This window comes from Hippoglossus hippoglossus, chromosome 9 (assembly GCF_009819705.1).
Source record: "Hippoglossus hippoglossus isolate fHipHip1 chromosome 9, fHipHip1.pri, whole genome shotgun sequence".
Taxonomy (NCBI): domain Eukaryota; kingdom Metazoa; phylum Chordata; class Actinopteri; order Pleuronectiformes; family Pleuronectidae; genus Hippoglossus; species Hippoglossus hippoglossus.
In genome coordinates, this window is record NC_047159.1 from 22,096,975 (window position 1) to 22,110,174 (window position 13,200).

A 13,200-nucleotide genomic window follows, 5' to 3' on the forward strand; every position below is an offset into this window, starting at 1 on the left:
GGTGGCAGGGGCACTTGGGCCAATCCCAGTTGACATTTGGCGAGAGGAGTGTTGCACCCTGGACAGGTCACCATTGTGTCTGAGGGCTTACATGCGGAGACAAACAACCATTCACACCTACGGTCAATTTAGTCTCCAATCTACCCAACCCAATTTGCATGTCTTTGTACTATTGGAGAAAGCTAAAGTACCCGGAGACAACCCACTCCAAACTCAACACAGAGAGAACCCAGTCAAGCCCGGAATCGAACCAGGAACCTTCTTGCTGTTATCTGTGCTGCACTGTGCACCAATATCTAGACTACAACTGGTGATATAAGGACAAAAAAGAACCCAGTGATGTTTCATGTAGCTCACTGAGTTGTCACAAGAAATAAATGTAATACAATAGCAGACACAGATTAACTTTGTTTTTCTTTAATATTTCCATCTACAGACCATACAGGGAAATGTAATTCCAATTTGAGGTCACTATTAGTGTCATCTTTACTTTAGATAATACTAATCTTCTATGATTTCTCTATGCAAAGGCTCTAAATCATTCTCACACACAAAGCCAATGTCAGTTCTCTTTTCAAATATTAAGTTCAACTGAAGATAAGAGTGTCAAGCTGTCACATTATCTTTGTAGTCCCTGTGTGTCTGTGTGTTTTCCACCTTGGCTGAATGAGACGGGTGATAACCACAGAGACACCCACCAGAATGCTAATAAGAGCATTTCCACTCACTTTGTTGATTCCACCACTCGAAGCAGGATTGCTCACAATGGCATGTTTCTATTAATAAGTGAGCAGATGGGAAATTTAAAATTCCAAAGCCTGAATGTCATCATTATTGATGGACAGTCCTCAACGTAGCTCCTTCAAAGAAAAAAAAACACCTGATACTCAGCCTCTCCTGCTGTCAGGCTGTAGCTGCTTTGTCGGTCTAACAGCTCTATGAGAAGGCTCCTCAGGTTATGAATTGGATGATAAGTGGCCTGTTAATAGCGTCTGGTACCTCATGAGGAATTAATGTGTTGCCCTTGTGAGGTGAGAAGAGCTGCTGTGTGATGTCAGTGTCATGACACTAAATCCTCGCGTCAAAGCGGTGTCAGCCTTTCAGCTGTGTTAGCTGAGCAGTCTTATGTCCTATGTAAAAAAATGGATGAAATTTCAGAATGAGCTGTGGAGATGAGAGATTGCGCATGTGACATAGGCATGTGCAAGAGGATATTCTTTTTTTTAAATCAGCTTTATTTGTTGTTAGGATTCACTTTATTGTTATTCACACACACACCCACACACAGACCCACACACACAAAACCGATGCATAATTAAAATTAAATTACGTAGCATCCAGCTCACAAATGCAGTTTAAAATGCTTTTGGGTTTCTAAAGTAAATAAATGAGCTCAATATGTTACAAACAGACATTAGAAAGTGGTACACAACTGAATAAAATTGCACAAATTGAATGAATAGATAATTAAGATGTAAGTAAGATGTCAGAACTCTGAGCTCAATACAAAAAAAAAATATTGTTTTAGAATTAACTAGCAGTCGTTTATTATGATTATATTATAATAATGAGAGTACATGTAATTTATATAGTGCTTTGAACAATTCTCAAAGACACTTAAAATAGGTTAAAAGCTGAGAGAGCATACGACTAGAAATATGAAATGTGCATCATTGAACAGGCATTAAAAGCAGTTCTGAAGAGCTGGGTTTTGAGCAATGTTTTGAAGGTGGGCGGGTCGGTGCAGTTTCAGAGGGAGGGGGCAGCTATAGAGAAGTTGTCTGTCACGGACGGCTGTGGCTGAAGGGTAGAGCGGTCGTCCTCCAACATGAAGGTCGGCAGTTCGATCCACAGTCTTCCCCATCTGCATGCCGAGGTATCCTTGGGCAAGATGCTGAACCCCGAATTGCCCCTCATAGGACAAAAAAATGCTGCTAATAGATGCACTGTATGAATGTGTGTGTGAATGGGTGAATGTAAAACTGTACTGTAAAGCGCTTTGAGTGGTCATCAAGACTAGAAAACCGCTATATAAATACAAAACCATTTACCATTTACCCCTGTATTCTGATCTGAAGTCTATAGTGAATCTTCCTACAGTCAGCTAGTGTCGTATCCAGTCTTAAATAAGTATCAAGGCGATTTGTTTCCCTCTTAAGTAGTGAGAAGTAAATCTCTTTCACAGAAACACGTGTTTCCAAACAGCTTCTCCCGGGAGCCTGGGAATTGTACCAGCGAGTAAGAGAAAAAAGACGCTCTTCAGCTCCAAACATGTTCAGTGTAGCACAAAGTAATTTATGCCAAGACTCCTGGACTAGAACATCATAATGAAGGTGTTTGTGTGGGTGGTTTTAGGATCCTTGGGCTCTTCCAATTAAGTGTACTTACACTTAGCTTGTACTTACATTTTTTTTTGTAGTGCCTGACAAGCGCTCACCTCCTTGTCACAGAAGGTGTTCATTCATTAGCGGTTACGTGACTAATGCCCTCAGCTAATGTGCTAGCCATCTGCTAACCTCCCACCCTCGGAGCCAATAATTTGATTATTCAAACGTAGTGCTGAGCTAACTGTGGTCAGGCCGAGCGCTGCTGGCTGTGAACAGATGTTGACACGTGAACTAGCAGCCCTCAGCCTTGAACTCCGCACAGCTTCAAGCAGTGCAGCCGTCGTCCTCTGCCACTCAGGACACACAGTGAATCCAGCGGCAGGCTTTACCAGGCAGGGGCGCGTCACCAGCTCCACTCGGGCCTGATGCGATCTGGAAATAAGACGCAGCAGAAGGCCAGAAGAAGAAGGAGGAGGAGGAGGTTACAATTCGATCACTAGGCAGCTGGGTTTTCCACGGGATGACTGATCTGTGTGTGTGTGGTGTGTGTGTGTGTGTGTGTGTGTGTGTGTGTGGTGTGTGTGTGTGTGTGTGTGTGTGTGGTGTGTGTTGTGTGTGTGTGTGTGGTGTGTGTGTGTGTGTGTGTGTGTGTCTGCTCTTGTACAGCTATCTTTGTGAGGACCAGTTTGAGCCTACAACCTACGGAGTGAGGACATTTTGAGAAAGTGAGGACATTTTGGCCGGTCCTCACATTGTGACCCCCCCCTTTAATAGACTGGTTTAATAGGGGTTAAGACTAGGTTTTAGGGTTAGGGTTAGAATTAGGTTTAGGTTAGGTTAAGGGTTAGGGTTAGGCATTTAGTTTGGATGGTTAGGGTTAGGGTAAGGGCTAGGGAATACATTATGCCAATGAGTGTCCTCACTAAGACAGCTGTACAAACATGAATGTGTGTGTGTGTGTGTGTGTGTATGTGCGTCAATTTGTTTGCGTGCCTCTTCAATATATCATGTTGTCCTTACGTTTGCCCACACTGCCAAAGAATCTAGAGCTTGACCTCGGCTGTATGACTAATGCCACGTTCATATGTGGGAGGATGGAATGAAGGAAGTAGTGGGAAGGATTCCCATGTTTTTGACTGTCAAGCTTTTCAGTGGAGCTGCCAGTCCAGAAGCAAAACACGAAGTAGAAAAAAAGCGAGAAAACCACACAGTCAAACCTTTAGTATTTCAAAAGTAACAAACCAGGTGCTCTGGTGTGCCTTGCTATAATTTTCCTGCCAAGGTTGTGACATGATGTGAAAGTAATGTTATAGTGTTCTGCGAACTCTGACACATTCACTGTGGGTCATGTGTCATTGAAATTGATTGAAGTTGTAGCGAAGTAGCTTGATTTAGCATCTAGTGGTCGTAAAGTGAGCTGGAGGAGAGGTATCATGCATTTCCAAATTGTGTTTGAATTCCAATAAACAAACACTAATTTCATATATAGGCTGTAACTGAAGCTTGAAAGGAATGATTAGTTAAAGGGGGAAATTGTTTGGTCATAGTGTAAGTGTACAGCAACTATGTTCTCTCTAGTGTGTGTTAAAGAAGCACTTCATATCATAAGCTCATTATATCGGAGCCATAAAGTGATTATGGGCTCCAGTCAGGCATTGTACTGCTGTTGACAGGATTAAACATTTTAGAGAGAGGGAGAGGGAGAGAGTGAGCGTCGCTGCTCTTTGCTCGAGTGTTTGCTTGCTTTGTATGAGCCGGTATTGAAAAGGGCTGCGTGCTTGACTGTTTGCCAGCTGTGGCACAACCTCACTCCGTTCTTTTACACATTCATCTCCTGCCAGTCCGTCTGTCTGACAGATATCTGTCTGCTGCAGCAGGGTGGTTTTTCATAGACCTGGCTTCACCTGGTGTTCAATTGGTTAAATCAATCAATCGATAACACTTTACTTGTATGGCACCTTTCATACAGGATAGTACAGTTGACAATTGACAGATGAGCCAAGAATGAGACAAAACAAATAAAAATGCTGACAATGACCAGCTGTAATAACAATGAAGGAAAAAGTCAATAAAAGGGGATACAAACATATAATAACTAGAATGTCACTGAGTAGAGTTGGTACCTCCTCCAAGGCCCAGTAGTCCCCTTTAATTCATTTAATTAAAGAGTTAATCAAGCTCCAAATTTCACACACTTCATAAATATCAGTTCCTCTAAAGATGTTGTGTTTTAATCAAGATTTGTGAATTATTCTTTGAAAACGGCCACACAATGTGATAGAAAGTGATGACAAATTCTTGGATCTGCTCCCTGATCCAGATCCACAACAAAAATGAAAGGGTTCTTCCCTGATCAATACCACATCCACGTTTCGTGATGACATGTCAGGTAGTTATTGTGTAATCTTTCTTACAACAAAACTAGCAAACAAATGGACAGGTTTGAAAATATAACCTCCATGGTGGAGGTAATTAACTAGTACCTGTAGGTGTCACATAAAGGCACTAGTTCCAAAGTATCAAGTTTAAAAGAATGGAAGTACTCAAGTGTAAATAACAATGAATTTGTACTAGGTATAGTACTTGAGTCACTTTAAGACACTGAGGATTTCTTAGATTGAGATTCCATAGCAGAAGGAATATACAGTACACCCAGACAGGGGGATATAACCTCCTTGGCAGAGGTAATAATATTATTAACACACTGATTTATAAGACAACATTTAGAAGCAAGATTCAAGGAAATCCTTGAGGCTCCAAAAGCAGCAACTCTCTCTTGTCAGTGTGGTATTGATTAGTAGCTGTGTCACTGCAGCTCAAGTGCAGAATTCCTATAAGTAATGAGGGCTTTTAAAAAAATGGCCAAAGTAATGTCTGTGAGCAAAAGGTTATACAGCTTCCACTAACACTGTCTTCTTGAATTTTAATCATTTTGACTTTTATTCCAAAGACACATATCATAAGTGACTACAGTAGCAGTTTTTAGCTATTTATGCATTGGCTGCTCCACTGTATGTATCATCTGTATGTATCTGTCCATATTTATACACGCATTCTAATTTATTCATGTAGATGTCTAATCAGCTCTCTACTTCCTCCTGCAGAAGAAGACCAGGGTTGTGAAGACACAGGAGAAGAAGGAGAGGTGGAAGGAGAAAAAGGTGGCGAAGCGGCAGAAGAAGGAAGACGAGAAGGTGGTGGAAGAAGAGGAGAATGTCCAGCCCGTGCTGGATCCGCTGGAGAACGGCTTCCTCAATCACGCCCAGCGGGAGCAAGAGAGGATGAATGAGCGGCTGCTGAAGAAGACGTACTCCAAGAAGAACAAAATGGTCAGTCACATATTTACAAGTAAATCTTGTTTGGAGAAGCTCAACAAGTGTTACATGCATGGACCACTGGTTTGTGCTTCGGATAAAATGAAAGAGAAGTTGGCTTTTTGGCTTTTACACAACTATTCTTTAACAAGGAAGGAAGGACAGACTACTTTTCCACATATATTCTTTCCATCCAGCTGACATCTGCTCCTCATTCACTGTAACGTGGAAAAAAAGATCTTTGGGGAATTTTCCAAAAGAGTTGAGCAGCATGAACAGTCTCTTACTCCATCGTCAGGTGTGGTTTGACTTATTCTTGTGTCAGCAGGGACTTTGTACCATGGTAGTTAAGAGATAACTTCACCTCTTTGAAACCACTTGAGTAGCCTCGATCTGTGCACCATCAAACCACAGGTCAGTGTTCAGAAGAGGAGAAACTCACTTTCTTCAAATCCACCTGCTGAAGGCTGTCATGTGGAGTTTTCACCCATTGGGAGCTGTCAAAAAATTGACTTTACATTGCCTCAGTCATTTTGAAAATGATGTGTGTCATTATGTCATTTTTTATCAGTTATCGTTTTTTATGTTTGAAATAGAGGTGTTTGACCCAGTGTAAGGCCCTGTCCCAATTCCTCTCCCCTGGGCCCCCCCCCCCCCCCCGATATGAAGGGCCCTTCACTGGGAGAGGGATAGAAAATCTTCCCCTAGGAATTGGAACACCACTCGCTACTTCATCAGCAGCTAACTGTTATTACAGTGAAAAATAACAACCGTTATCAACCAACATTATGATATTGACACATCTGACAACTGCAGGACAGATGGGACATATTAATCTATTGATCAATACATAGTCAGTCGGCGTGTTTAGTTATTTAAATGTAACGTCAGTCATGTCCATAGAAACTTCCATAGAAATGAGCAGGGACGTTTTTTTCAAACTTTTACATTTACTGGGCATGGGAGCAACAGACGTTACTCGTTACTCTCTCTCAGACTGTTTACTTGCTTGTTTTGACGGTGTGAATAGCGATTATCCTGAAACGCTTGTCACAGCGATTCAATGACATTTCCATTTGTTACTGGATTAAAGTAAGATATTCCGCTGGATTTAAACATTTTCTCATGGTTATTGTGCAAGATTTCATACTTGCATTTATGAGCATTTTACCCGCTCTGTTAGTAAAGCATTGGGGAACGTCCGTCCACTCCGTTGTTTTTAGGGGGGGGGTTCTGAATGCACTATGGTTGAAGTGGTGTTTGAAGGGATAGAGGGCCACTACCCCAACATTACATAGAGAATGGGACAACACTAGCTCTTCATGGCCATGCGCAAAACAAAGAGGTAGGGCCAAGTGGTAAAGCGTAGCTTTGACGAGAGGGCTGATGGGAGGGGGCGGGGTGTATCAGAGTGCAGCCTGCTCTTGCCAGCTTTTCAGGATTACCAACAGCAGCAGTTACCTTTTGCGTCATTGTATCTGGATCTTTAATAATGCTGTATTCAAAATGCATCCGTGTTAATGTACTTATTTAATTAGTGGTTCTGGAAATGAAACCTTTCCTCACTTGTTGTTTAAGGTGAAAGCTCTTTCTGTTCTTCCCCATGATTCTGCTGACTGCCACTACTATCTACTACTATCAATCAATCAATCAAATTTAATTGTTTTCATGTTCATAGATGCTGCGAGTACCTGAACACATCAACAAAACTAAAATATTGACATCATTGATAAGAAGAAATGTGATCATGCAGTCACTCGCTGAGGCCCAGTGGATTGCTTGCACTTGTCTATTTACAAATGTATTTGCTTGGTGGTGACAGCACTTTGTTCTATTTTTAAGCGAAGCAAAGTTTGAATAGTGTTCAGCAAAACCCTGAGCACAGCAGTGACACTGCAGCTAATACAGTGGTGAGGACACACAACAGCAGCCTGTAACAATAGTAGCAGAGTGGTTAATACCCAGACTGTATTGTAGGTTGTTACGAGACAAACGGAACTGGCTTGCTATTATTAAATGCTAGGCCTAATTTCATTGCTCGCTCCTTCAACTAACATTTAATTCAGTCCCTGCAGTGTATGTGATTTACTTGAAACGTATGCCTCACTTACCTATGTGGAGGCAGACTGTCTGATAAGGGAGAGGCCTTCCACCAGCAGACCAGTGAACCACGACGCTGCCCATTGGGCATCCCCTTCAGCCACGCCAGGCTCCAAGCTCTGCCAGCTCCGACGCTGTCGTATGGTTTCAGTTCATAAGTGATGGGGCAGTGTCCCCGTCAGTGTAAAGTAATGTCGTGAAATAGAATCTGTGCTCTGGCTAACTGTCACCAGAGTGGTGTCTTGACTCGAGGTCTGTTAGGTTGCCATGCGCCATCAGCTGCTGTTGCACTCCTTGGTCTCTCAGGTGTGTGTCGCTGTCAGGTGTGTTGAGTTGTCCCCTGAAAGGGGAGTTAACTCCCAAACATAGATAAACAAACCTCCTAATGAGTAAAAACAGAGGTGCACTATGGGAGTTTTAGGACTTGCTAAAAGAGAGAAACACTGTCATGGGCAAGAGTCAGTTCAACAACATTAGGGCATTACTGAGGTTGACATATTTGGGCGGATGTGGGGGAGGGTCGTCCACTATTCAGAGGGTAAGTGGTTCGACCCCTGGCTCCTCCGTTCCACGGTTAGAGGTGTCTCAGTGCAAGACACTGAACCCCAAGCTGCCCCTCACAGCTGTGGGCTGCACATAGATGCACTCTATGCATGTGTGAATGGATGAATGGCAAAACTGGACTGTAAAGCACTTTGAAGCAAAGAAGAGCACTATATAAGTACAGACCTTCTACCATTTATGACTTATGTTTGTGTTTCATGAAGGGATTGTTGTCACGCTGCTTTCAGGTGGGTTCAAACTGCCACCCTACCCTTGTTTTCCTCTCCTGACTGCAGAAGTGGCTCTCTGTTTGTTTATGCAGATACAGCTCTGCCAATATCCCCAGCTTCAAGCACACTGCTGAGCCCACAGACCCAGAGTCTGTCCCAGCGAGATAGCCCATCTATGTGTTAACAGTTTGTTTAAATGGGAGGATGTTTTTATGCTCCTGTCTGAGGCCAAGATCCACCATAGTGCTGTTGAGGATAAGAGGGGGAAATGTAGCCAGGAAGCCAAACTAAATAATGAGGCTGTGTAGCCCGGAGGTCTCCTCCACAGACAAAAATATCTCTCCTGATAAGATTTCCTCAGGAAGTTAACATGGCTGAAAATGAGTTTGGCTGTGATATTTAGTTTGCTAAGCGACAGTTGGAAATTATGTATTTAGCTGAGGCTCTCATTCACATTGTAAGGGCAGCAGGCTGCAATTAATTCAAGCAGATCTACATTACATTCCAGATAATAAGTTCATTATATCAGCAAACTGCTGCTGTCATGAAAACCATAGAACTTCTGCTGAGCTGAGTCTCATATTCGACATTAACTTCCTCTGAAGATTTACTGCACATGCTCCCTATGAGATTAAAATAGAAGAGAGATTTTGAAATCAGCCCAAAACCCACGCTGTTTTGTTCTTATTTTTCTACCAAGATATTGTCCCTGGAACACATCATATGAAAGTAAAGAATCCGATACGCTTTATCTAGTGTCTTACATATGCTGTATTGTTTTTTTTGCTTTCCAAGTAAGATTACTGCATATTGAGAAACATTATTCGCCATGTTTTAATGAGCCTTTAGTGCAGCTTGAAATAATGGGGCTGAGGCGCATCCAAAAATGCTCTTGCCTTCAGATTATACGAGAGGAATGCAAAGCCAAATACTACTCGAAGTGCACAGAAGAGGTCATGGTGACAATCCAGCAGCAGTTCTCCACATGTTGCACCAGTCATGAGGTCAACACAACACAACACAGAAAAAGCTCTGTTCTGTAAATTCTACAAAAGTGCAGCTATGTGGTTTTTATGTGACAGCAGCTATATTGTCTCAGGCAGAGCCTCTGAGTGAATGAATGACTCCTCAGCTCCTCAGAGCAACATTTTACTTTGGTCAAGGCACATTGACCCCACGCGTTGTTCCAAGTCCCCTAAAAAAAAAGAAAACACCTCAGTCTTGTGATCCGTAGATAACTGGAGACATCTCCCTTCCCAACTGTCTGATCGATAAACCGCTGCTTACTTCCTCTGTCCTGGTTCTTCCCTGTTGCTCTCACTTAACGTCTCTTCTTTCCTTCTTTTATCAGTTGCTCGCTTTAATCTTCGTCTTGGTTTTAGGTGCAGAGATCAAGCACCAAAGGTATCTTTCAACCTGCCCCTGGCTTTAGTCCCCTGAATACAAGAGCTAAAATATGCCTTTAATATTTAACTACAACTCTCGATTCCCAGCTACATTATTATTATTGTTGTGAGAACCAACAATTACGCTGTGAAACAACACCATCCAGTTCCAGTCATAATCACAGTGCTGATTAATGAGGCTAATGAGATGATCGTGTTGCATAACTAATAAATTATAGATAACACAATGAATTATGAAGCAGTGGAACTGCACCTTTGAATAAGCATGTTTTACAAGCTGAATGGATCCTCTGAGTTATTGTTTTATCCCACAACCACCAGCTCTTATAACATAATAACAGGAATTTGTTACTACACGACCAAACCAACGTCTGCTGAAGGTCTTGCCGAGCCTGTTTACTAACCTGCCTCATGCAAATCCTCTGTGGGAGCTGATGATCAATACGATTGATTTTCGTCCTGTTTATCCTCACAAATACAGACGCATGTCCTCAGGTTATTGTGTTATATGGGAGGGAGGTGTTCATAGATTCACTCTTAGTGCGTCCAGTGTCTAAAGATTGAGTGTTTGCTCACTCGCTGCTGTTTAAAAAGTGTGTACCTTTCAAAGAATTGTTACCCTGATGGCAGAGCAGCTTATGATCATCACGGCCGCTGTAAAAGTCAAACTCCAAAGCTTCATTTTATTTTTGTAAGTCTGAAGTGACTATTTAAGAGCAAGTGCTCAGAGTAAAAGAGCTTAAGAAAGATCAATGTTATAATTTCAAGCATCCTAAGTGTATCTGATAGATGTAATCGCATGCATATAAACATGTCTGTCTGCAGATGGACTGGGCTTCATTGAGGAGTGGATTTTATCGACCATAGAAAATGGCCTCGGCCGCAGCAGCAACACACTCTGTTGCAGTCATGTGTTTGTTTAATGTTCACAGTTGTGTTTGCTAGCTAGTTACTTTACGCATGGTAGTGTTGATGCACTGTTTACAAATGAAGTCCTGATGTAGATCCTTCCATGCAACACAACAGACGTGCACACATTAAGACTGTATTCAACTGTGGACGACACAGAGCAGCCACCTGGGCTTTAAAGCGGGTGTTTATATAAAACAGTGATTTCCTCCCTAATCTGATGTGAAATCGAGGTGAGAGGGTTATTTACGGCTTTGAAAGCTCTTACAGGAACTGATATGGAGTGCATATCCATATCAGTTTTCCCTCCATATTTTTCTCTACCTTGCTGTCGCTCCAGTCAGTAGCTGTCTCCACCTCATGTCACCGCTATGATCCGCAGGCGAGGTGATGCGCTGCTCTGCTCAAAGCACCCTGGGGTGCAATGAAGCAGGAGCTGCTCTGTCAAGGCAGAGTTTGACACTTCTTCTTCGATAAGAAGATCGATCTTCTTATCGATCTGATAAGAAGACCTCCAGACTGGTGTGTGTGTGTGTGTGTGTGTGTGTGTGTGTGTGTGTGTGTGTGTGTGTGTGTGTGTGTGTGTGTGTGTGTGTGTGTGTGTGTGTGTGTGTGTGTGTGTGTGTGTGTGTGTGTGTGTGTGTGTGTGTGTGAGAGAAACACATGTTTTCGAAGGACGAGGAGCAGGGTTGCAGCAATACCCTGGTTTCACAGTTTACCAAGCTATAAAAATTGCTGATTACCAAACATTGTGTGTTTGCTAATTACTGGTATTCCATGTTGCAGAAAGGAAATGGCAGAGAGAAGCCATAAGCCTGGGATCACTTTGAAAACATCAGACGTTTGAGCATTCAGGGTTCATCTCTGTTGACTCTGTAACCTCTGCTATATAGACACACATTGACCCTGATCTGACCCCATGAAGTAACACACACTAACTATCCTGGCTCACAGGGCTCGCAGTAATTAGTGAATGTGTAAGTCTCTTATCAGCAACTATATTGATCACAGTTTGGAACTTCTCAGTATTTTAGGTTTTTACTACTCAAATCAGAAAATAATAATAATTATAAGTTGCCAGTATTGGGTAACATTTTGTCACAAAAATGAATATATATATATGTAAATGAATTTGTGAAAAAAGAAGCACAGGTGAATTTTATCTTAGTATCAAGATAAAAAAACTCAACACTGACTTTCATACACATGGGTCAGTTATCCATGAAACTTCAGACACTTCCTGCTTAACTAATCGGCTGTTTGAAGGTCAGCATCAACCAAAACACAGTTAGTCGTTTGCCTCAGCCATCTTGGAAATCAACAGAAGACACACACAAACACACTCACAGCAAAAACATAATCAAAACAAGTAAATCAATATCACACGTTTGTCATTTACATTATAGGTTATTGCTTCATATAACATTTGTTAAGGTGAATAACCAAAAGAGACCACACCAGTCTGGGTGGTGGTTTGCACTGTCTCCTCACAGCAAGGTGGAACCTCTGTGGAACCTCTGTGGAACCTCTGTGGAACCTCTGGGTCTTTCTGTCTGGAGTTTGCAGATTCACCTGTCTTTACGGGTACTGGTGCTTCCTCCTACATTCTAAAAACATAAATGTTACAGTACTTGGTAATGTAAAGTAATTGGATGTTAGCCTGAGTGGCTGTGCTGGGTGTGTCCAGATGTCAGCTGGCATTGGCTCCAGCCCCATCCCCCTACCCCCATAGCTAATGGTGTAGTGGTAAAGCTAATGGATGGATAGATGGATGGCTGGATTCTCTGCTGGAGGATACCAGAAGAAAAAAAAAGCTTGCAGGATACACAGCAACATGGCTTTGACCTTCAGCATGCTTCAACTGGGAATCATGAATAACACATAATGCTGACTTGCTCAAGCGACACTGAAAGCCACACATGCACGTCACATCACCTTGCCTTGTCTGTCCATTAGTGCAGTGCTTTGCCCTGTGCAGCACACACCCCGCTAACAATGTCGTATATGTAAACACCTCTGGACACTCCACTCTATTATTCTAACCCCCCCTCAGGCAAAGCCCTCACTATCATACTGGCCTGCGGACATGGAGCCAGTGTCTTGCATGCGTCTGTCAGACTGGAGCTGCTCTGGGATTACAGCCCTGGCTTCATATCTAGGTGTGTTTATAAGCAGTAAGCCAGCCGGAGACAGATCAGATTAGGTGGGGCATTAACAGTGCACTGGAGCATAGTTCAGGGGCAGCCTCAGAGCCGCGATGCCCATCGGCAGTGGGGCGGTGGTAACGGCCAGGCGATCAGGATGACTGATAACAGCCGGCTGGTTGTTATCTGGGGACCAGCGACCCTGAGCGGTAGCAGCTCGGCTCAGG

The 13,200-nt window shown here is 42.8% G+C and overlaps 1 protein-coding gene across 1 annotated transcript in view; it reads left to right on the forward strand.

Moving 5' to 3' along the window:
- The window catches only part of fbrsl1 (fibrosin-like 1), a 288,073-nt gene that overhangs the window by 77,798 nt on the left and 197,075 nt on the right, over nucleotides 1-13,200 (forward strand). The window contains 1 exon segment of the mRNA XM_034594905.1: nucleotides 5,432-5,656. Coding sequence (XP_034450796.1) covers nucleotides 5,432-5,656 — 225 coding nt within the window.